The sequence below is a fragment of the Anopheles stephensi genome, chromosome 3, assembly GCF_013141755.1.
Source record: "Anopheles stephensi strain Indian chromosome 3, UCI_ANSTEP_V1.0, whole genome shotgun sequence".
Lineage (NCBI taxonomy): Eukaryota > Metazoa > Arthropoda > Insecta > Diptera > Culicidae > Anopheles > Anopheles stephensi.
In genome coordinates this window covers 21,381,587-21,405,157 of record NC_050203.1, presented here as the reverse complement: position 1 = coordinate 21,405,157, position 23,571 = coordinate 21,381,587, and the positions used below count along the sequence as shown (strand labels likewise).

General features: G+C 42.9%; 1 protein-coding gene across 2 annotated transcripts in view; it reads left to right on the top strand.

The window, feature by feature from the left end:
- Positions 1-382: 382 nt before the first annotated feature.
- Positions 383-23,571, top strand: part of LOC118512871 — a 43,196-nt gene continuing 20,007 nt past the window's right edge. For both annotated transcript variants that reach the window (XM_036057963.1, XM_036057962.1), the window contains exons 1-2: positions 383-732; positions 15,445-16,211. In XM_036057963.1, the coding sequence (XP_035913856.1) occupies positions 656-732; positions 15,445-16,211 (844 nt within the window). In that variant the 5' untranslated portion in view covers positions 383-655. The remainder of the gene's footprint in view (positions 733-15,444; positions 16,212-23,571) is intronic.

The window sequence follows — 23,571 nt, the reverse complement described above, 5'->3', positions numbered from 1 at the left end:
TCTTGCCATCGCGCTCCCAACTCTGGCCATTCGAGTCCGAGGTGCGTAAGTGATATTGTTTCACGCGGTACGGTTCTCTTCATCGTGGTGCCAGCGTGGTGCAAAGCTACCACGCCTTGCAAACCGGAAAATGGAACGGAAAAGAATTAAGTGTTGATGAGAGCAGGGTTTCAAACTTTTTCGGGTGCGGCCAAACCAGCTGGAAACCGACGACGACGACCGGCTTTCGGTTGTAGCTGCTGTCGGTGTTAGTTAGTTGGGTTTGTGGTGCTATGTGAGTTGGTCTCGCTATACATAAGAGAAAGTGATTGTGTTTTAGTGCGTGTGTGTGAGAGTGGCGTTTGAATTGGTGCGCATTATTTTATTCATATTTATTCGTTCGTATTGTGTGTGTCTGTGTGCGTGTGCCACTGTGCCGAGTGTCAATGTTTGTGGAAAGGCGAAAAAAATAGTGGTGATGGTGGGGTGGCTGTTGGTGGCAGCGGTGGCGGTGGTGGTTGCCTTGTAAAATTTATAATTCAACCCCCGAATCCCCCCCAAAACCTTCCCCTCCCTCGAACCCAGTGCAGTATAGGCATTCTAGTGCACGTGAAAAGCGAAAAAGCGGGCCCCACGGGGATAGGAGGCCGAGTGTGCTGCGACTAATCGCGGGATTATGGCCGATCTTCAGGCGACGGTCGAGTTCGCGGTCGAGTTGTACAAGTTCTACAACGTGGATCTGTTTCAGCGCGGGTAAGTTTGACGCGAAATCCGCATTTTATGCGTACGCTCTTTTTCGCTAGGATTAGGTGCGAAGGCGTTTATTCATTTCCGAGTTGTGGGGGAGCGATTTTGTTTTATTTCACTGTGCGCATTAATATCAAACACCAGTGCCGGCGTTTAGCAGTATATTGAAGCTGTCAGGACAGATGGTTGATATTACCTTTTTTTTTTTGGTCGAGATGATGGCTCTTCATGAAAAATATCTTGAGGCAAACTTTAAGCAAGTGATACAACATAAAATTAGATTTTTTTCTTTTTTTCGTGGATTCTGTTCATTCGAGACAAATTTCTAGTAATTTGTGCAACATTTTTACATGATTTGTGTTCATTTTGACCAGTTTATGTCAAAGCTTTCTTCCTATTTCCTCTACTACTCATCAAATGATGAGCAAATGTATCAAAATCAATCAAAAGTAGCAAAAAATGTAAATTATGTCACACCAAAGCGTGGCAGTTAATGCCAGAGGACTACGGTCGATAAATCTTCTATCTAGCTTCCGGTGGCACCTGGAGAATGGTATTGAAAAAAGTAATGAAAACAGAGTATTTAGATACCCGATATTCTCAAACAGTTCAAACCAAAATTATCTAAACATGCTGTTAAACAACACTCCATACAGTATTCATCAAACTTGTCTTGCATCAACCAGCCATCCCAGTGCCATCGCCCTACAAACAAATCCTGATTACAGACGAATTGATTTTCCAATAAATTGAACGTCATTTTCTTCAAACCCCATCCTAACCTTCCACCGTCCCACCCAACCCAACAAGCACTCCAACTCCGCATCGAAGGATGCAATCAAAGTCAGTGCAAAGCCTGAGCAAAGCAGTGTGGCAATCGCACCGACACCCGTTCCGTTGCTGCTGTAACTTCGTTCCCAATCGATTGCCATTTCGCCTGATGGCAATATCTAATTACAATTAAATTCCTTTGCCAACGGCGCGCTACGATGGCGCGCTGGATGCCTTGCCCATTACAAAAAGCTCAGCAAGGCGAGCGGTGGCTGTTGGCATTTTAATGAAGCGAATGCATAATGGATGTGTAGAGAGAGAGAGAGAGCTGCTTAGTTGCTCGCTGCGTAAGTTGGGTGAGGTTCGTTCGCTCGAGGCAAGGCTTCCTTCGATTTTGAGCTACAGTTCGCACAAAACCGGCCCATACAGCTTGTGCGGGCAAATGGCAAGAGAACAATGAAACTGCTTCGAAAAACGCCTGTCGGTATGGTAATCGAATTTTGTCATCGGGTGTCATTAAACGTTGCATGTTTCAGCCATTATTATGTTGTTCGCGTGCAGAATTGAAGCAAAAGAAAAAGAATGGGGAAATTCTACACCTAATTGCTTGACTTTTTTCCCAACGTTCCCAGAGTTTGCGATGCGGTCACATATCATACGCATCATACTTACCCACGTCAAGAAACAGCTTCCCTAATTTAGCTTTGATTTATCGAGAAGGGACGACTATCAATCAGAGCTGTTCGGGCCGGGGTCCGGATGATGCATGGGTGTTCGATTGTTGCAAAACGAGTGAAACGCCTCGGCGATGCGTACTTGGCCATTTGCCCAAAACACCGTCCGACGGCTCAGCGGCACGGAATTGGGCTGCTGAACTTTGACATTTGTGGGTCGTTGTACCGAGAGTGCACAGGTCTGTTTGTGTACAGTGGCGCTGGTGGGCCGAACGGGAAGGAAACATGGTAAATATTTGATCCAGCAGCCAACGCTGCCAAGGATCAAAACTGTCCACACTGAACGATGCACAGTAGTGTGCCGTGGCCCGGTTATCGGGAAGAAGCTTCGATCTGTTTAGCGAAAGCTTTCTGTTTGATTGTGACATCGTTTGTGTTTGTCCGTGTGTGTGTCGTTTGATAGAAGAAAGCATCTTGATAGGAGTACAAATGAGTTTTTAAAGTCAGATAAGTCATTTCATTTTACTAGAAAACTATGGAAGCTTGCGTAAAAACATAAATTTTTCTCATTTTTTGTATAAAAAAAATTCGTTACAGTTTAAGCTTGAGCCTCTACATGAATTGCTCATTTAATCTTTGAAACAATCATATTATAAATTGAGAAAATGTTTAGTGTAAGCTTTCTTAGCTTTGAGTGAATATTTTAAAACTTTATCATTCAGATGGTATTGTTTTTTGAATATTTTTATACGTTTAACGATTTATTAAATAATTTTGTAAATGACGTGTAATATATTTTTAATCACTGTGTTAGCTTCAACATTTTTCAATATCTATGCTACAGTTTCTCGGTTCTTTTTCTTTCTTTTTTAAATCTTTTATTGACTCTACTCACTTTTTATTTGTAAAATCACTTTTGAATTTACTCTTTTATCAATTTTCAATCTTTAATTCATGTTAGTCTTAAATGTAACTGTATTATTTAAAATTTTATAGATTTAATGCATCGTTAGCTTACCATGATATCTTTTATTTACTTTATATGTACTCTTTAAAATAACATTTTTATTCAATTTTTTCAATTTTATAAACTGTTAACGTATCATGATATAAACCGTTTTTGTTATTTTATGCAAAAAAAATCCGTAAAATTATTGTCAAACTAAATATTTTATTAACCTTCTTTTTCCATTCCTCAAAAGATTTATATTTATTTATTTATTTATTTATTTATTTATTTATATTCTAGGATGACGGCTTGACGCCGTATTGTCAACACCGCATGTGTTGACTTTTACAAATTCACAAATTTTAACAAGGCATTTCCTCCCTGTTATTTGCCTTATCCCGGGCATGCTCGGTTGTTAAAAGATTTATAGTTGTGGTAGAAAATTTTTCCACAAGTTTTTAGGTCTTTCAATTAAATTTTTAGCCAACTTTTCTTTCACCAATCTTTATTTTTTATTTAATAATTGAGTCATATATTGCAACAAGTCGCATTTTAACTTTTAAAAAATTACTCCTTCAATCCCTTTCTAACTTTCCATTTTTTTTTCTTAGCCCCGTTGAACGGTCATTCGAAAATTTTAATAAGAGATGTGACATAAGAGATGTGACACACACCGACATCGCTCGGGTTTTTCCATCAACCGAAACAGCCACATCGATTGTTCGCAATTGAATACGTCAAAAGCAGAAACTCTCAACCGATTTGTTTGACTTACAATAAATCTTCCCCAGCCCACTATTTGCATTAGAATTCTACACACCACTACGCTGCAAACCAGCCTCGAACCCAGTTCCATGATGGTCCCCTCGTCGCCTGTATGCTTAAACCCAATTTTCCCAACCTATTGAGCAGAATCAATATCGTGCACTTTCCGTCATCTGCCGTCACCAGCCGGATGTGGCAAGGAGTCACAAAGTCAACACGAAAGTCACGAAATTTGTGTACCCAACGGCGACCCCAGGCCTTACGTTTCGTGCAGCGATTTTCCGCTTGCAGCTCAAATCGGGTATGGTTCGCGTCGCGTGATCGCATAACTTTTTGCGATAAGTGAGGCAGTGTAGAAGCCTTTCTGACCGAGGCTCTTTTACCACGTTTCGTCCCCCATGACAGTGGCCGCGTGTCTAGGTGGTGTTATCGGATAGGGATGGCTGTTTTTTTTTCCTTCGTTTGCCACTGCATATTACATGCTGCTTGGTATGAATTGAAATGTTCACGAACTAAGCTGGTCGGTGTGAAAACTGTCCTTTTCAACCTGACCGTGCCGCACTGTTGCATGCCCGGACATGCTCGGAAAAGCATTAGATTTAGTCGTGGCTGGAACACACGCCCTTTTTTCTATCTCTCTCTCTCGCTACCTTTCGCCTACCTGCCTGTGTGTGTGTGGAAATATATAATGAATTACCTGCGCTGGGCTGTATCCGTTTCGTATTGTGCACGGCTGCTCTTTTAACCGGCCCGACTTACGGCACGGTTCGTTCTGGCGAAAACGAAACGGCCCACCGTACCAAAGTTACCGTCGGACGTTGTAGGAAAAGTTTTTCTCATTAAAATTTATTTGTTTATGTTCAAGTGTAATCGGGTTGAGAGGTTTCTGTTGAATTTTCTTTGCTTACGTCGGACGTTCGGTTTCGATTGCGGCAAACTAGTTTATTGCGACGAGGGCCCGCCACTGGGCCGCCGTGTAACAGACAGTCGGCCGGGGGTTTACGTGATGGGATGGGACTTACGCAAGAAAGGGAAAACTCGGGCAACAAGAAGGCGGGCCGGTACGCAGTGTTTTCCGGTTTATGACTTTATTGAGAAAAAGTTTTCTCTCTTGCCATTTTCGTAGTATCATAAGTTACTTCGATGGGGAATGCAAATCAACGGTGGATTTATTAAATTTTAAACAAGTTTTGTGTGAGGAGCTATGGAGGTATGTGCTAATATGTGTTAGACTTACACAGTTGCATATTAAATCTTCCTTGGCACTACACACCTCGTGAGGTTTTGGCCTGCCACATTTCTGGGTTTCTGTGACATAATTTTACCCGTAGTCAAGAAGTCAGCCTGACGTACGGGGAAGCGCTCTGGATGAGATTTGAACCCCGGCCCTGCCGTGTGAAGTTGCCTCACAATATTTTAAATCACTTTCAATTATGTTTTTTCATCGTTCATCTCAATTTACTTTTTTTCTTCCTTTGAGTTTTGTTATTTTTTTGTCTTTCTACTTCTTATTTAGATTTATTTTATGTTGCTAATTTGTTTAGTGTTTTTTCAATTTTACTTTTTAACTTTATACGTCACTGTAGTTGTTTTTGTTATTTAATTCCTTTTACTAATTTTTGTTTCACTGATTCTGTTATTTCCTTCCTCTGAGTGTAATCTTCTAATCGTTTTATTTTACTTTTTGTTTATATTTTTGTGATGCTGGTTCCTCAGATTCTTTATGCTATTTGTTTGATATTTTAATATAAGTTGCTTTTAATCCTCTAATTTTTTTCTATTATTCTGGAACATCTTTCTAATTACTTTCCAATTTTTCCTTTTATTATCGTTGATTTTTTAAGTTATACTAAATCATGCCGTTCTTCACTATATAATGAAACCCTTTACTGTCCTTACATTTGGTTGTTTCGCTTTACATTTGTTGCATGTTCTGCCAACCATAAACAGCATGCAATTAAAATAGTTCAAAGAATTTATAATTATTCTAGCAGAAAAATGCTACATATGTTTCTGTTTTTTTTTATTAATTCTCTCCCCACGACGTTCCGTGCCTGATGCTATTCAAAAGCTCTCCCTCACATACACACACACACACCATTATTTGCATTTCTTCAACGTCCCGGAAATAACTTTAAACTTGCTTTTAAATCGAGTTTTCATCATGTTCACCTCCATTATTTTCTACCCAACAACAAAAAATACGGCCCACCATCACGAAACGGCACGTGATGCAAATGAATGGCTGATGTTTTCTGACAGCTTTTGACGACATCGTACCGGTATCAACGAGGGAGGGGGAAAAAGAGGCAAAAAGCACCGAACCGAACCGAGATCCTCACGCAAACGCGGATCCTCCAAACTATGGCTACAGCCGACAGAAAAGGGGCTCCAGAAGCAGGCATGCAGGGGTGCAGGAAAAGCGCGAAACAATATTGCGCCGTGATGTCCCAATTACCCGTTGAAGCTTTCGCGAAAACCGGAGCTCATTTAAAGTTAATGCAAAGTCACGCTCTACACAGGGCCGCTACATTTTTCATTTCGCTCACCTTTTTTTTTTTTGTTGCTCGTTTCGCCTTTCTGTTCTGCCAAAGCCGTTTCGCATCGCTTTTCACAACTTTGTGCGAAAGTAGTGTAAAGGAGGGTTTGGGCTTTTTCTTTTCGGGAGTTGTCTCCTTTCAGCTAGTCGGCTCTTCAGGCTCCTTGGGCTTTGTGTTTTCGTTTCTTCGCTTTGCGCGCTGTTTTGTTACCATCGAACCCATTAGCAAGGACTCCGGTGCCGCATGATTCCGGCGACCAAGGATTAAAGCAAAAGTGTTTCGGGGAGTTTGTTTAAGCAGTCAAGTGAAGAAATGTAATCCTGCGTACCTGCGTTTGTATCGGCGGATTTGCAGCAATTTAGTTGAATGTTTAATAACTTTTAGTGGATTTAACCCCAGTGGTCCTGGTCCAGGAAAGCTTTCCTCTTCGCTCATCTGCTTTAGAACGGTTTACAAACTCTGATAATTTATCAACAGCAATGTGAGTTGATTTCGCCGTCATGTATCGCCCTTTAACACCATTTATCATTTTTGCGAAACGGCCTTTTTTATCAATAAACTTCTGCCTGCCTATCATTCTCTCGCCTGCCAAATCGAATATAGTCATCTTGAACGGCAAATGGTCCAAAATTCTGCTCTCCCGGGGTGGGGCTCCACGCTCCTCGCTATAATATTCTGCCTTTCAGTGATTTTGTAAGTGAATTGCGTGTTACAGGCTCACCCTTACACAGCTTAAACCAAACGCACGATACGCTCGTTTCAGGTCAGCCCACTTCACACGAACCCGTTCACCTAATTTTACTTTTGCACTTTTGCGTTGACATACGAACTACAACAAAAAATTCAACCCGACCAAAAGGACCGACCGAAATCTTAAGCAACCCCGAACAAAACCTCGACCGAGATTGGATAGGGTTTTGTAATCACGGCCTACAGGATGGAAACACCACGAGTAAGCAGGGGAGTATCGAAAGGCTTAAAAGCGTTGGAGCTTGAGGAGAGAGAAGATTGTGGGAAGAGCGTGAAGGTGGATCGACCTCATTCATGTTTCATATTTGTACCCATTGTAATGGTTGTTCGTTCGGAATGTTCGGGATGTGGGAATGATTGGAGATGCGATCCTAATGCGCTGGGCCCCGTGGTATACGGGATGGCAGTGGAGGGTAGTGGGACTGCTCTTGTCCAAACACATGCACACGCCTTCTGCCAATAGACTGGCACAATGATGCAAAAGGCGACACTTTTGTCAATGTGACTTTGGACACGACGACACACACGCGTGAAGAAGAAGGCAAGATGTTAGAGGAGACGGTGGAGAGCAGTTTGCTAGCTGGATGTACATTTTCCAGCTTCATTCAAAGGGAAGCTGAGACGGATTGAAATGTTGCTAGAATTATGAAATTTGAAGGGCTTTTCTATGTGATTGAGAAAAGCTCAAAGTGGTTATTTTGTTGGCTTCGGCTTTAAAATTTATCGATATTCTATAGAATTTGAAGACCGATTGACAACGGTCCGTATGGTTTAGGTTTATGAGCTCAAACGCCTAAATGTATGCAATTTTTACTTTTATTTTTCCATCATTGCAATCTTCAGAGCAGCAAAATCTGTTAAAATACCCATTACTTGTTTCCTTGACTAAGATTGCTTGTTTTTTAATAATAAGTCCTGCATGTGTTCTAGTTTGGATCCTCTAATCACAAAAAGTGTATTAAATAGTCATGTAGTGCTCATAAGTGTTGGAAGAAAACTTTTCAAAAACTTATTCCAGCTATTTGGAGTTTGCAAACATTTTCCTTTGTATGGATAGTGTCAAATAAGGAACAGATTTTGGCTAAACAAACGAAATGTGGTGTGACCGAGTCAAACGAAGCATAAATTTACAAAGAAATCCTAGGCTTTATCGCCTGGTGAGCGTAGTGAAATTTTGAACCAAACGTTGAATAAAGCACAATATACTGGTCTTCACATGGCAGGACCGGGGTTCAAATCTCATCTGGACCGTTCCCCTGTAGTGAGGGGACTGATTATCCAACTAAACGGTAGCAAATAAGTCTCGTAAGTCAGCTATGGCAAGCCTGACCTAATAGGTCGTTAGGCCAAGAGAGAAGAAGAAGAAGAAACTGGTTTGTATTCAAAACTTATTTGTTAAAATAAAAAAAAAAAACCTCAGCAGGAAGCAGGAATTTTGCGTTAGTCATTAAGACAGTCATGATCAAGATTAGTCTATTCATTGATTTTTGCACTAAAACAGTATTTTTGAAATTTTGACAATGTGGCGTCAATCCATCATACTTAAACTATTAAGCTACCCGATAAATATTTCCTCCCAACACTTATCAACCCGTACCCGGCCTAACCGTCTGCAGCACAAAAAAAACCGGCAGGCTTTCTCTCGCCCGCTAAAAAGTAAATAATTCAAACGTGCAAAAATCCACCATCCGACACTCTCTGTCATTCGAATCGCGGGGAGGAGGAGGGGTGGGGGGGGGTCTTTGGAAGCCGGTATACACTCCGGTCCGATTAAAATGAAAATGTTGTGCTGCGGCGCTGTTCGTTCACAGACCGACACCTTCCGTGTTGCGTCGTGCCCGTCCGCTACCATGGCCGATCTGTCCTGCCACAATTGCAACGGGGTCATGTAAGCGCGACCAGCAACACAATGCCATTCGTGTCCCACAAACACGACGGCCCACACGACCACCTCATCCCGGATTGTTTGGGCCCGGTATGTCGACGACATCTTCAAGAATGATGACGACGACGACCTAGATGCAGGCATGGTGGCACACATCGTTCGTAAGAAAGCCGTGCCATATGCTGTGCTGCTGGAGAATATATTTCCCCCGAACAGTGTAAGAATTCGTACCCCCAGCATTCGAGTAATTTCGTCGGAAAACTATCGGAGGAGGGTATGGGATAGGCCGCGGGGTGGGGGAGAGCAAAAACATGTCAACAATGCAACGCATTCGTTGGTGTACGATGCGATGTCAGGCTGGGCGAGTTTTTCCATTTTACATTGTACTTGAGATCTGGGTTTTCTTTTTTTCATTTTCCATTTTTTTCCCAGTACACGGTCAAGACGCCTTGTTTGTTTGGTACGAGCTGAGTTTTTTCTTTATTGTGGAAAAGCTCTACTCGACTTCGATTCATTTTCATCCTGCTTACATGGGCACGATTGCTACCCAACTGATAAGGGGACATCTCCGGATATGAGGCACACAGCACACATTCCAATCCAAAGCGTGCCGACCCGAGTCTCGGCGTGTTTGTGTGTGTGCGTGTGCTTTTTTTTTGTTGTAGCTCATTTCCGTTTCATCGGAAATGGAATGACATTGGTTGCTTTAGAATAAAGAATGGAAAACACACTTCTTCCCATTGTGTGTGTTGAGAGAGTAGAAATGGTGGCTTTTTCTGGGAATTGTATCAAGCTTTTTGTGCCAATTCCATTGACGTCGTTAGTATTCGGGTTTGTTTTAACAAAATAGATTCAACATTTTGTGGAATAAAGTGCTAGTGAATAAAATGGGACTATAAATTTAAAACAAACAATTTTTGTGCACACCTTCTCATGTTATAAAACAAGAATTAATCAACTTCAAAAGGTCAAGGCTACTGCGACTGTCACCGCGAACTGAACAGAACGAGATCTGTCAAATACGTCAGTGGGCTATAAATCACAGCCAAACAAAGGCCGAATCATCCTTCAGTTGTTACATTTTATTGTGTTTTCTCTCGCCCTTGTTTTCAGCCAGTCAAAAGGTTGGTCGTTTCATTACAAAAATTACAATCTTTCTACGGCACACACGTGGCCACAAGCCGCTTCTCCCTAGTGTGTAGGGTAGGTCAGTGTTTCAGCAGTAGTATTAGTGGTAGTGGCGATGTTGCGCGCATTACGTGTTTCCCCATTAACGTCGACGACCTAACACAATGCGATTCGGCTCACGCGGCGCATCCGTCACCGCATGGTAGGACATTAATTTTGAACCGCCCTACCGTGGAGAAATCCACGTGGAAAAGACAAAATCGCGTGTAATGTGTGTGTGTGTTTGGGTGTGCTATACGGTCGTACCGAGTTTAGTGATTGCTCTGAGTCGACACAATCGGCACCTGTCCCGGGATCATCGCCCCGGAGGCTTGATGGAAATTTCGATTGAATAGCACAGGGGAGGGAGAGAAACTAGGGAGAGGAAAATTTACGACCGACAGCTGCGTTGCCGGGGCACAACAAGTGGCCAAACACCACCACCACCATCACCTGGGCAATAAGGGAGCGGCCCGCGTGAGCAGAACTCATTTATATTATGGCATTGTGGAGGGTTTCTTGATCTTTTTACTGTTGTTTTTCCCCAGCTACCAAGAACCAAGAACCAAGCGAGACACAACACCTTTCCACCTCGTGATTTTCAGCGCCAGAGTTAGATTTTCTGCCCCGGCGTACCTTTGCGTGTTTGCGTATTTCCGGAAAGAAAATCGAATGAAAATTCATCTTCTTGGTGAGCACTTGTTGTTGTGATTAAGTGATTTAAAAGTGAACGGTACCAGCTTAGCAAAAAAGGATGATAGGGGAAACATTACATCCCGATGAGGTGCTTGATGGTTGAGTAAATGAATACTTCTGTCCGCCCCCTTTTTGGAAAATGATATCGAATTAATCATGTTTGAAATATGTCCTAAGCAGCTGGAGCTTGCTTTGTTGGATGTTTTCATCGGTGAATTAAAATTGTTCCTCCGTGATTTAGGGAAGCTTGGGAGAGTTCTCTTTTTTCTTGTTGATAAAAAAAACAAACGTAATAAATTCTTCATGCGATTAAATAATGTTCCAAAACGTGATTCAGATATTCTTTACGACCAAGAGACGTTGCAGTCAACGTTGCCTCTTCTACCAAGAGATCAAGTCATCCAGGCATAATCTACTAAAGGGTCTCGTCGTCAAGGATTCAACAGTTGATATACTCTGTAGTTGAAGAGTTCACCTCGTCCAAGCCTCATTAAAGCCACGCCTATAAGTGAACTTGTCCTGCAAAGGAACTCGTCTATCACAATGCATCTGAATCGAAGGGGTCTTGTTGTCCAATCCTCTAGAAATCATCATTCCTCGGAGTTTTCCAATCACCTTGTCACCCAATCACCCAGAAGCCTAAGAGTGTTTTAAATACAAAGAGACTTCATGGTCGAATAAGCCTCGTTTACCAACAAGTCATGTCATCCAAGCAGATAATAATCCTTGTAGACGAAGGGGTCAACACGTAGTCCCAACTTTATCTATCAAGAGCCATCGTAGTAAAGAGTTCTCGCCGCTTAAGCTTCACCAACTAAGAGATTTCGTAATCGAAGAGACCTCATCATCCAAGATGTCTCGCCTGCGAAGCAGCTTTGACATTGATATTCTCAGGATTCTCGGAAAATGTATTCTGCTCAAGTTATAAAGCATAATATTTTCCCCATACATTTCTTTGCTTGACATTGATCCTTCTATGCTTTTTTTCTATTTCTATCGTCCGTGTTTCAACTCGTTGCCCAGCCTCCCGCATAACGCACAGCGCACAGCGAAAGTTGCGAAAACAGTTTATTCTGATTGAATTTTAAATTGCATTCGTTCCCGGAACGGCAAAACACCCCATCAATTCGGCGGCTCCATTCGGCGGGCTGCGATTCATCAAAAGTATGTAATAACGATTAGGAAAGTTGCACCCACTGCACTAAGGAGCGGAAAATTATCCACACGCTCGAGTAGGAAATGAATTTTCGCCACCATTCCACCACCACCATCACGATCACCGAATTCACGACCACAAGACATCAGCTTCCGGAGTTTGGAAAACTCATCGACCGAATGAAAAATCCATCCCACTTTGTGACAATTGAGTGCTTCCCTTACTGGGGCGGTGAGCCGCCCGGTGGAACGCGGGACGGTGGGAAAACTTTCGATGCAAGAAAATGGAGAAAAATAGCATCCCATCTCGGGGGCGGTGGAGGCTCTACTGCGTCGGAATGTCTTGCCAGGCAAAGAAATGTTGCTCCAAAATAGGGCCGAAAAATCCGTTTTCCAAAGGATTCGTGGTCCATCAACCCGATCAGACGTGGTTGCTCTCGGCTAGGAGAGGAAACTCAAATGGCACCAGTGGAATTGAGATCGTTAAGCTTTTAGCTTTTGCTTGCGACACGATTCACACACACACGCGCACACACACACAGCCTCGTACAAAAGAACACGCACACAGACACACACACACATATGGGAGAATACTTTGCAGCACATTTGGCAACGGTTGGATGTTGGTCTGATGGGAAAGTGTATAATTTTTTTTTTGCTATCAAGCGTTTTCTGCACGCTGCATTCGGGGACTGGGATGACAATTTTCCTTCAGTTCTTTCAATTTCAGGGGTAAGGGTGGTGAGCAAACTTCTTGTGCTGAACCATAGATACCAGTATACCAGCGATTGACTGAAAATGTAAAACTACCGAACCCGAGCTTGCGAACTAAATGACGGGGAGAAAGCTCACTCCGCGTTGATTATTGTTTTGGTTCTTCTTTTTGCTTAACTCTGCCCAAAGTTGACGTTGGCTTTTTTTTTGTTCCTAAAGTTTATTGGAAGATAGCAATTTATCATTGCTTTTTGGTGAAATGATTTTATGAAAATGGGCTGAAGTTTTCTCTCCCAAAAAGCACTTCTATTTTGAATGACTTATGTAGCATTCCTAATACTTTTACTTTTATTTGAAATTTAATTCTATTTAAACTTTTATACTTTATCCAGCAATTCCTACTATAATTTTTTTACTAATTTATATGAGTACATTCAAAGTATTTTAAAATAGTAGTAAAAATGTTTCAAATATGTTAAATAATTTTAATAATTTTTGTTCATTACTTCGGCCTGGCCGTATTGCTAATAAAAAAATTAAAAAAATATTAATGAATGTAAAATGAATATAATATATTTTATATTAGACTAGAAGAGTTTTATTACATGTATAAAACAAATTCATCAGTTAAAGGCGTCTTGGAAAATATTATTCAAAATTATCATAAATTAGAATAAAAAAAATGTCAAGAACTGTTTTTTTGACTTAAATAATGTTATACGTAGTCCTGCATAAAGAAGCCCAAAAGATTTTTATGAGATTTGATATTAATTCCAACTTGTTACGAAGTAAAGCCACTGGGATTTCATTTTCATCATTTTATGTTTTTTTAAATCTTTTTTATGAAGTCATGTTACTCTCTGAATTAAATATAAATTGTAAATATTTTCACTGCCATTGCAAACCATACTCCAATAATGAAACAAATCGAAAATTATTGCGCAAAATCATCCAACGTAAGCAGCAAACCAAAACCCCGCCAAGAAAACCTTCTTTTCCTTTAGCTTCATTCCAATAAAACGATTTCCGGAGATTAGTTTCAAAATCGTTCGTTTAATTAGATTATGGCACCGGGTACAATCGGGAACACAACACAACAGTGAAAAAAAACCTACAGAGTTGACTTAATGGTGATGGAAATGATTTTTACTCCCCCGAGAGTAAAACCGGCCAAGCGGATGGTGGCGAATATTCCCGGAACCTTTTCGCTTCGCCAAGACGCTAACGGATGGGCTCGGGAAAAGCATCTTAACGTATTAACCCGTTCCAGCTCGACCGAACCCAGAGGGTCATTCCGTTTTCGGGTAAGCGTGCAGTGGTAAATTGTGGATGTTCGATGAACTCAACACTCGCAGCTGGTGGCCAATGTTTAAAATATTGAAATCATTAATTTCAAATCGTCCTCCAGAGAGCGGGTTTCGGTTTATGAAATCGTTTTTGCTAATGGTTTTATGGTCAGTTAGTTTGAGGATCACAGCTAGAAAAATGAAGGATTTTTTAAATGTTTCTTTTAAAATTATTTAAAAAAGCTAAAGTATAGGAACGTGGTTCGAACAATTTTACAAATCAGAAAATGCTACATTGTATAACAAAATGGCAGCCCAGACATTGTGCCCAGATGTTTCGTGCGCCACAAATTCACAATTCGTCGAGGCAAACTTCCAGAACTACAAGCCGTTTGGGAAAGCGGAGTTTTCAGAACAAAACACACACACAGACACACAGACACACACACCCCCAAACATGGTCCGCTACAAAAGTTCGACCAAGTGACGGGGCATAGGCCTGACAGTTTGAACCACTTCTGATGCCTTTTAATCCGGCCTGGTCTGAAATCTGCATGACAGCAGGGAAGGACGGACGAGTGTTGGTTTCGCTGGTCGGGACGAGAATCGAGGTCATAAAACCATTATTTTGTCGCTCGGTTAGGGGACACATTGTACTGCGAGATGTTCCCCGGCGTGCACACAGCATGATCTCCATTTTCTAGCCGGTTTTTATGAAACTCTCTCTTTGCCCCGTAAGTCTTTGCATCTGCTGCAACTAACCCAAACTGTCACTCACTGAACCGATGACCGTTGGTTCTCTTTCTCTCGCGCTCGTTCTGTTTCGAGTCCTCCAGTGTAGGGGCCTGGCGGATTCTGGTCGAAGCTGGGAGCTTTGCATAGGGCGTAGTGCGTTGACTGTATGGTAAAGATATCGGGCGAATGTTGGATGCATTGTTGGATTATGCCATGATTATCCCGGATAGTGAAAATGAACAATAAATCCTGTTTCGGGTGGTTTAGATCGATTTCGAATGCTGCCAGCTGTTTCGGGTTCCACCGAAACCGGGTTCTTTATCTGCCAAATGCAGATAATCGGGAAAAGCATTTGTGGCTGGCTGATAATACTTGTCCTCATTTACCCTGGCAAACCACCCCCCTCCACCCTTTTTCCGAATGTTTTATTGAAGTTTTCAAATAATAATTAAGTAAATACTTTACTTGAAGACTTGGAGCTTTAGAAGGACTTGTGCTCTTTAGATAGAATAAAAACTCAACAGAATGCAAAGTCCTTTAGATGACAGCTTATCAAGATAACACCTTCCGGTTGAATCCTTTCCAAAACTAACGCTTCTTTTCTCTTCTTCCGACTCTCCCTTTTGTGCAGATTGTATCAAGTACGATGCTCGTTGCGCGTCTCTCCCCGGCTTCCGGTGCAGGTCGAAACGTGTCTGCCCGACGCAACGACGGCCGGCATACCGTCGGTGCAGTCGGTGCTAAATCAGAATGGCGGAAGCAACAGCCACAACAGCTCCAACGTCAACTCCAACAGCAACAGCACCAACAACAGCAACAACAACAACAACACCAAATGCAACAACAACAACGGCACGACCAACGGAAGTGTTGGGGCTGGTTCGAACACGAGCGGGATAGCAAGCGGTGGTGGCGGAACCGGAAGTGGCTCGCTGCCGAGCAGTACCGCGGGCAGTGTCGGTGGTGGCGGTGGACTGGTCGCCATCGGTGGTCCGCCCGGCAGTGGGAATGGCCAGTCGACCGGTTCGACCAGCTCGACTGGCCGGCCGGAAGTGAGCGGACCGTGCCTCTCGTCGACTGCAAGCAGTGGCGTCATCGGTTCGATGTCGTCCATGCCGAGCAGTAGCTCGATGCCTACACCGAACTCAACCACCACGGCCGGTTCGTCGATGGTCCCGATCGGCAACGCTCCCGGACCGTCGTGTATGAATGGGAGCGGGGGTGGTGGTGGTGGTGGTGGAGGAGGCAGCAGCGGTAACTCACCGACGGCCAGCTCCGACAGTCGGTCGGGTGCGACCATCATCGATGACACCGGGGCGTCACGTGTCTTTCAGATCCTTTATCGCAACGAGGAGGTTTCGTTGCGTGACGTTATCATGTTCCGGGCGCATCTGTTAGGTAAGTAAATGCTTCTAATTGTAATTCTCGTTTTAAATGGGGATTATCAAATGTTTACGGGAACTATGGCTTCATTCTTTCCATCACTACAAAGTAAAGCATAATACCATAATTCCCGTTTTGCTGTAACTCAATCCGATCGAAGGCGTCGTTTGAACAGCTGCGCCTAAAAGTATGCAATCAAATATTTTAGAGTCTTAGAAGAGATATTTGTTGAGCCGAGGTCAATAAGAAAGCTTAAAATTCCTTTTATTTCTGATATGTTGATGGAAACGTTTGAGACACTTCTTCTTCTTTTTCTTTATTGGATCTTCAACCCTCAACAGCCAAGGCTTTTGCTGATTACTGGCGTCCTTGGCTTAGATGCTCCGTGACTAGATATTAAGTCCTGCGTATGGGGAGACGGTCCAATAAGGGATTCAATATGCGGTCCTTTCGTGAAGTTAACCCTTCTAGCTACTAACTCTATGTTAGATCTCCAATAGTCCACTGCTTTGCACTGTATATGTGAAGCACGGAACTGACATGATTGTTGTTGTAAGAAAGCCTACTGTATTAGACTGAGCCTTTAGCTCAGTCACGAGCGTACAAATTGCACCAGATTTTCCAGAATTTATTTCGATAGATTGAATCTTTGCTTCCCTATTGACCACGATCAGAGCCTCAAGCCTGCGATCTGAAGAGACTCGGTGTTCGGATGCCATCCGTTTATGCCGTCAAACGGTCTACTGGTAATCGGACAATGTCGGATGTTCTTGAGGTTTGTGATATGATGTTGTGTTGATCTTCAGGTGTAACTCAAGTAAGGATCACTACCGCTTTAGAAGGTCATGTAATCATCGCATTAAATTGTTTTATTTCTTTCTATTTCCTGACCTCTTCAAGCACTAATATCCCTAAGCAGCTGGCTCCTGGTTCCATCTAGTCATAGCTCACAAAACATTTCATAGTACAAAACAAACACCCAAAGTAACTGTACCAATCGCGACACGGTACACGGACCTACACCACAGCTTTTTAACGCTTTAAACAAAATGGAAAACGTTACCTTAAAAGTGCGATCGATGTTTAAAGGAAGTGTATTAACGGGATCAGCATCACGGGGCTGCACCACTACGCTCAATTGCTTCCAGTGATCCAACATTACCACAACATCACTGCTCACGGTACTGTTTGCCAGCCGTTTCTTCACCAGAAGGTACACTGGTTGTGGATTTTTCTCATACCGGATCATCAAAATGGGCGCGCCAGGTTCCTTGGCATCATTGTACCGTGTGTTTGCAATAAGCTGCCACGAAAGCAGATCAGTAGAATAGAACGCCTTCAGCAGCCGATCGGTTGTGGCAAAATCCAAACAGAACAGTTTCACCTCTAGACTTTTGGAGCTTGCCGAATTCAATGCGCCCACTGTGTGCAACCCGACCGTGGTATCGTGCATCGCCTCATACGAGGTGAACATGGTGCCATCTAGATTAATGTATGTTGGGGTACGACCGCTCGGGGGTGGTTTTTTACCGACAGACAAAAGGCAGGATTCGATTGTTAATTGCGCACTGCTGAGCACGATACTATGGCACACGGTAATGGTAATGAGTAGTAAGAAATTGATTTGTCTTTCTACTCTAGCCGGAGCCATCTTCTGGAGAGTTTGGAATGTGGCAACAACGGTCAGCAGCTTACTGAACTGCTCAGTGCTTTGTTGAGTTGTTTTATGAATCTTCTTCGGACAGTTTCGGACATTTCAAGCAACTTTTCTGGAAATTTTCTGTCGTTAAATTGCCTAAATGAGTTGGTCAAAGTTTTTCTACGATTGCAAAGTTAGTTGAAAAGTTTTCCCGGGTGCTAGGTTCTAACTTTCTATGTCCCATCGATGCCCAATTCAGTGTCTTGGTATAGTTTTTTCCCGATCATTCGTATGGCTGTTGCAAAACCATAGCATTAAAGACTTTGGATCAAACCTCACATGAAACCTTTCTGTCTATAGTGATCGGTGTATACTTAACTGGACTAACGTCTAAAGAATTCGAAGCTAATTCAATAATCAACTGAAATCAGAGTTCTCTGCGATGTCCAGTCTGCGATGCGAACAGTCCTCGTCCTAATCAATCTTTGAGCATTAAGATCTTCTATATCAAGCTCAGCCTTGTCTATGAGCCACATGTCGCGAGACAGTCAATTAATAAAGTTTGAGTGAGGATCGCGTGATCTCGAAATCGTTATTTCTATCCCTCAAGTATGTAGAAGAATATTTGGGACATGATCTTGAAAACAGCCAGCCGTACTATGATGGCGCCATTCAACCTGTCAACCTTCTTGGCGCTACTGACGGAGTTTCCATTTCTCCAGTCAGCCGATGCATGACTTTGATGTCAGTCGCTTTAGACCAAGGCACTATTATGAGCGTCATATTCTTCCTCCTTCCTCATTCGAATTAATTGTGACATTCAGGTTCAACTTAGTAAGTTTTACGATCCTATCCGGAAAGGGTTCCACCATTCATTCCACAGTTATAAGCAACACCCACAAACGATAATGGTCTTCGAATTCGATTAATACCAACAAACGAGATTCACTCCTTCACGGCTCCATTGCAAGAGTTTTTGTACCGAAAATGAGACATTTGCTGCAAAACGCAAGCCACAAGGGGGCCCACAAGATTATAACCGTGTGTGCCTCCCCCCTTTAACAAAAGTGTTGGAAGGCAGCGGCAATGGCGTCGTTAACGAAAACTGCACCGTAATGTCTGGGCGGCTCATTTCCCGGAAGAGGCCAGAATATACCGCTCCACGTGTCTGCACTGTGTGTGTGTGTGTGATTCGGGGCTTGATAACGGTGCACGGGTGATGACGAGTAACGACCACTCCCAGGAACTCTGTGTGTGTGTGTGTGTGACTCTGTGGTGGATATCCTTGGTCGTTAGGTATGCAAACCCATTAGCTCGTAAATTGTAGTCTCACATTCGTTCTACCACCGGGTCCGGGACCGACGCTGCGCTCGTAAATGCCAAGTCACACACACACACACACTGGCGCCCGCACCCTTGTTTCGATGGCCGTTTTCCACCGACCGGTTCCGGTTGATATTATCATGCATGGACCCCCATTTTGCCACACTAACGACGCGCGTGAAGCACGAGATGTCGTGAGGTTGCATGAATGAATGCCCGGAACATGCGCACATTTGTTTTCAATTGCCTACAACTCTCGCCCGTCCGTACGATTCGTTCGTCCTTACGTCCACAGCGCACCGCAACCCATCCGGGATAAGTACATCAGAGCGGTGGTGGGACAACGAACGCCAAGGGGTCGGCTTGATTTCTGTCTGTGCATAATTTCTGGGCTTTTGGCCAACTGGTGGGATATGCACGTAACGCAACATATTTGCTTGTTTCGGGACGTCGGGAAGACAAATAAGAAATTCGATACTCTCGGTTCTCCCTGGTTCCCGTCTTTCGCCGTTCAGCTACTTGTGTGCTCCCCTTCAACGTGTGTCCGTAACGTATTCTGCCCAAAGGGAGTGTCTCGAGAGCCGTCCAAAGGTACTCCACCGCTGATACCGGTGGATTTGTGGATTGCGAACGATAGCGTCGGATGGGTTTTTTTTTTTTGGGATGCCTTACTGACTACGTCCCAGAGCGAGAGAGCGAGAATGAGAGAGGCGTAGAAAAAAAGGCACCAAAACTGGGTCGCACCGATGTACCAGGCTCTAACATATTGCCCGCACCAGCGTGAGCCAGCGGCCCACCATCGAACGCCGTCATGTGTCCTGTCCTGCACGGACGTTGTTTTTGTACCCGATCGATCGATAAAAGCTTACGCCCTTACCAACTGTGTGTGTGAGTGTGGACTGCGTGTGGACTGCACCACACCAGCTCTGGCACCATGTGCAGGACTGGCCAGAGTGTAGCCCTCCATCGGGTGAAGCGAATCGATTTTGGCTACGGGACCCCCGAAAAAGCAAAGCAACGAGTTCCCTGCTACGATGCTGCACTACGGTAGTAACGTTTGAAAATGAACTGTAAAGTAGCAATTGATGGCACGCAAACGGGTGTTTCTGTGTTTTTTTCTTGTGTTGAGGACTCCCCTTTTTTGCCCTTTAAATGGGGTAAAGAGGTGGCGGGTTGATGCGCAGTGAAGGAAGAGGAAAAAGTCATTTCAATGGCTCCAACGGGACGACCGCCAAGACGGATCCATTGCAGGAGTACTGTGATGTGGACCATCACCATTTTATTGAATGGTTTAGTTACAAATGTTTAAAAAAACCCTGATACATGTGTTCTGTCGTTTGATTTCGTGCTTTGTTTATTACTTTTATTTTTGTTTCATTTTTTGTTTATTCTTCCTCTTCAATGTACTTTTTAATTGTTTTTTATCAATGTGTATAGCAGTTTGCTCTTTTATTTTGATGATTTTGTCTATTTAAAATTGGGATTTTTAGTATTGGATTTCAGTTTCTTTTTTGCTAATTTTATGTTATTTTAATTATTTCTTGTTGATTTAATTTTGTTTGTTTGTTAGTTAACTTAATTTGTTTTAATGTAATTTTTATATTGGGTTTCTATTATTTGTCTTTATTTTTTCATCAAAGCCATCGATGTTTTGTAAATATTGATAGAAGATTTTGGGATGACGAGGATATTGTTGGAGCATTTTATGGATATATTTTGTGCCAAATTCGTTAGATAGTGACATACGATCATCCGTCTGTTGTGAAATTCAAATATTTTTACAGTGACGGACAATAGTATAAGACCCCATAATTTTGCGAAATCGTTAAATTGAGGTTATGATATAAATTTTAAACAAATCCATTAAGCACCTTTTTTGTAAAAATAAAAAAATAGATTATTAGAAAAACTGCGACTAATTGATTAATTGATTTTCCTTATATTCCTTATATTCAACTTTAAAAGTGTCGTTTAATTAAAAAAAAACTTCCCATAGTCTTTATCCTCGAAACATTTAAAGAGAAAACATCGTTAAACAAAATGACCTTTCCCGAGTGTCTTTTACAGTGACGAGGGCCCTTTCAACAAAAACAACCCAGGTGTGTGCTCTGTCATGCTACACCCGGGTGAAGCCCGGAAACTCCGCACTATCGGATGAACTTTGAATAAAACCGGATCAGATTACTGCTGTCAAGTGTGGTATGACAAAAACGGGAAGGGTGGCCCGGCCCCGATAACCGGCCACTTGACATTAAAACACAAGTTTTCCACGCGGTTTCCCCATTGCGCGCTGTGCTGGTTGGTTGGTCGACCCTTTCGTCGAAATCGGGGTTTAGTTGCGCGTTTTGAAAACTACTCGAATTAAAAGCACTCTCATAAAACGTGATAATGTCCACTTGTTTTCTGCTTCAGTTTCGCTCCTTTTCTCTCATTATATACTCTCTCTCTCTACATAGCAGACGGTTAGTTGCGCTGAAAAACGTGAGGTAAAATGGCCCAACCCACGATCAAATATGACGCTGGAGGAAAGAAAAAAAAACCCCACCGTGGAATGGACAACGAAAACATCAAATCCTTTCATTTCCTTCGCTTGGAAGCATGGAAAACAAAGCACATGGAACCATGCACTCCACTAACCTCGTGATCCTCGAAGAAAAAGGCGAATCGATCGATCCCGAGCTCACACTCCCATCCACCCGGTCACCCGGTCTGAGCTCGAGCTGATTCGAGCGCCATTAGATGCCAACTGCAGCGCACGAGTGCTTTTTAATAGTACTTAATCGCTACTTCAGGCCCCGGGTCGGACGGACGGAAGCCGTTCCTTTTTTTTGAACCGTCGCTGGCTCGAGTGCCACAGCTCCGGTATCTTGGCACGCTCTAGTGCCGCACAGGTCCTTACGCTGATCGATTGAAAGCAATACAGCGTTGGGAGTATGTTTTTGCTCCTTCCCCAATCTTTGCATTGCTTGTAGTAGCCGGGGGTTGGGTTTTTTTGTGGAGGATCGTAAAGACCATCAGTTATCTGTACGCGACGGAAGCGATTTAAATCGGCATTGTTTTGTTGCGATGATACCGAAGTATTTTGGTACACTCTAACAACCTATTTAAATTCGTCAATCAGAGTGCCTCAGATTGATGGCGAGAGTTTGGTGTACAGTTTCCCCTTCGGTAAAATAGTTAGTCAATTGCTTTTAAGTAAATATTCAACTTCAACATCTTAACCATTCTTGCGGTAACGAAAGAATCCTCAAAAGTTCTAAAGAATCGTTGAGAAATTTGCACTCCTGTTTTCACACCGTGGCTCCGTCGTGATCGTTGTAGCAAAGTTTCCCTAGCCGGAAACGGGCACCCTCAACTTCACACTTCTGAGAATTCTGTCCAGCCACACGCTCCTGCCAGTCCGGCAAGTCTCCTCCTTTCCGTTTGCGAACCGGTTGCTATTGAACGCCAATCGGATGCTTTGGATTGGTCCGAGCCAGACGCACAATGGCGTACGAACTAATCTCCTACTGGTGGTGTTCTTCGAGCGAACGAACAGAACGGCGATGTTCTCGGTAAAACACGTGACCTAGTGGCGGAGAGGCTTGCATGTGCTGTACGCTTGGAATGATTTGTTGCTACTGCGGATGGATTGGTAACTAGTACTCAGCGGAATGGAAGCTTATTGTTGGAACTCGTTGTTCGATTGTTCCGTGGCGCACTTCACATTAAATCGTCTTTTAATGAACGCGCACTCCTCGGTGTAAATTATGCACTCGGCGGCAGCAAAGCGTGTCGGCTAATTTCTGTTTCATAGCTCTCTGTTACACATACAGGAAAGTATAAATGCGTCTTCCTGATAAAGGAACGCAGAGAATTAGTGTTCATTTTATTGGAACTGTTGGTTGAAAAGGACAATTGTCTTTCATGGATAATTGTCAGAATCAATGTTGTTTTGTAATGCTAATTGCATAACTACAGACGTTAACTAAGATCGTCTGACTGTTTGATGGCTTACTAGGCCTATTTATACCACGTAGCCGGATAGTCAAGCTTCGCAAGGGAGGCTATACGATCCAGATGGGATTCCTCTAGACCCGATTGGTTGAATAGGAAGTAAAATAAACAATGTCGCTTCATGAAACAATTTTCTAGAGTGTTTCAAATGTTCCGTGATGCGGGTCGTAACCCTGTCATTTAGCAAATATTTCTCCGAAGATTATTTTTCACATTTTATTATAAACAATACTGAAGAGAGTTTGAAATGTGGCTAGAACTTGTTGATATACTAGCTACTCTAGAAACTACCATGGGCTTGTTGAGCTTGAAGTCGTGAATAGAGAAATGCGCCTAAAGATATGCAATCTATTGAGGCTTCCTCAGGAAAACGCTCCATTAACAGCGATTGCATACTGTTAGGCGCTCCAAAAATTA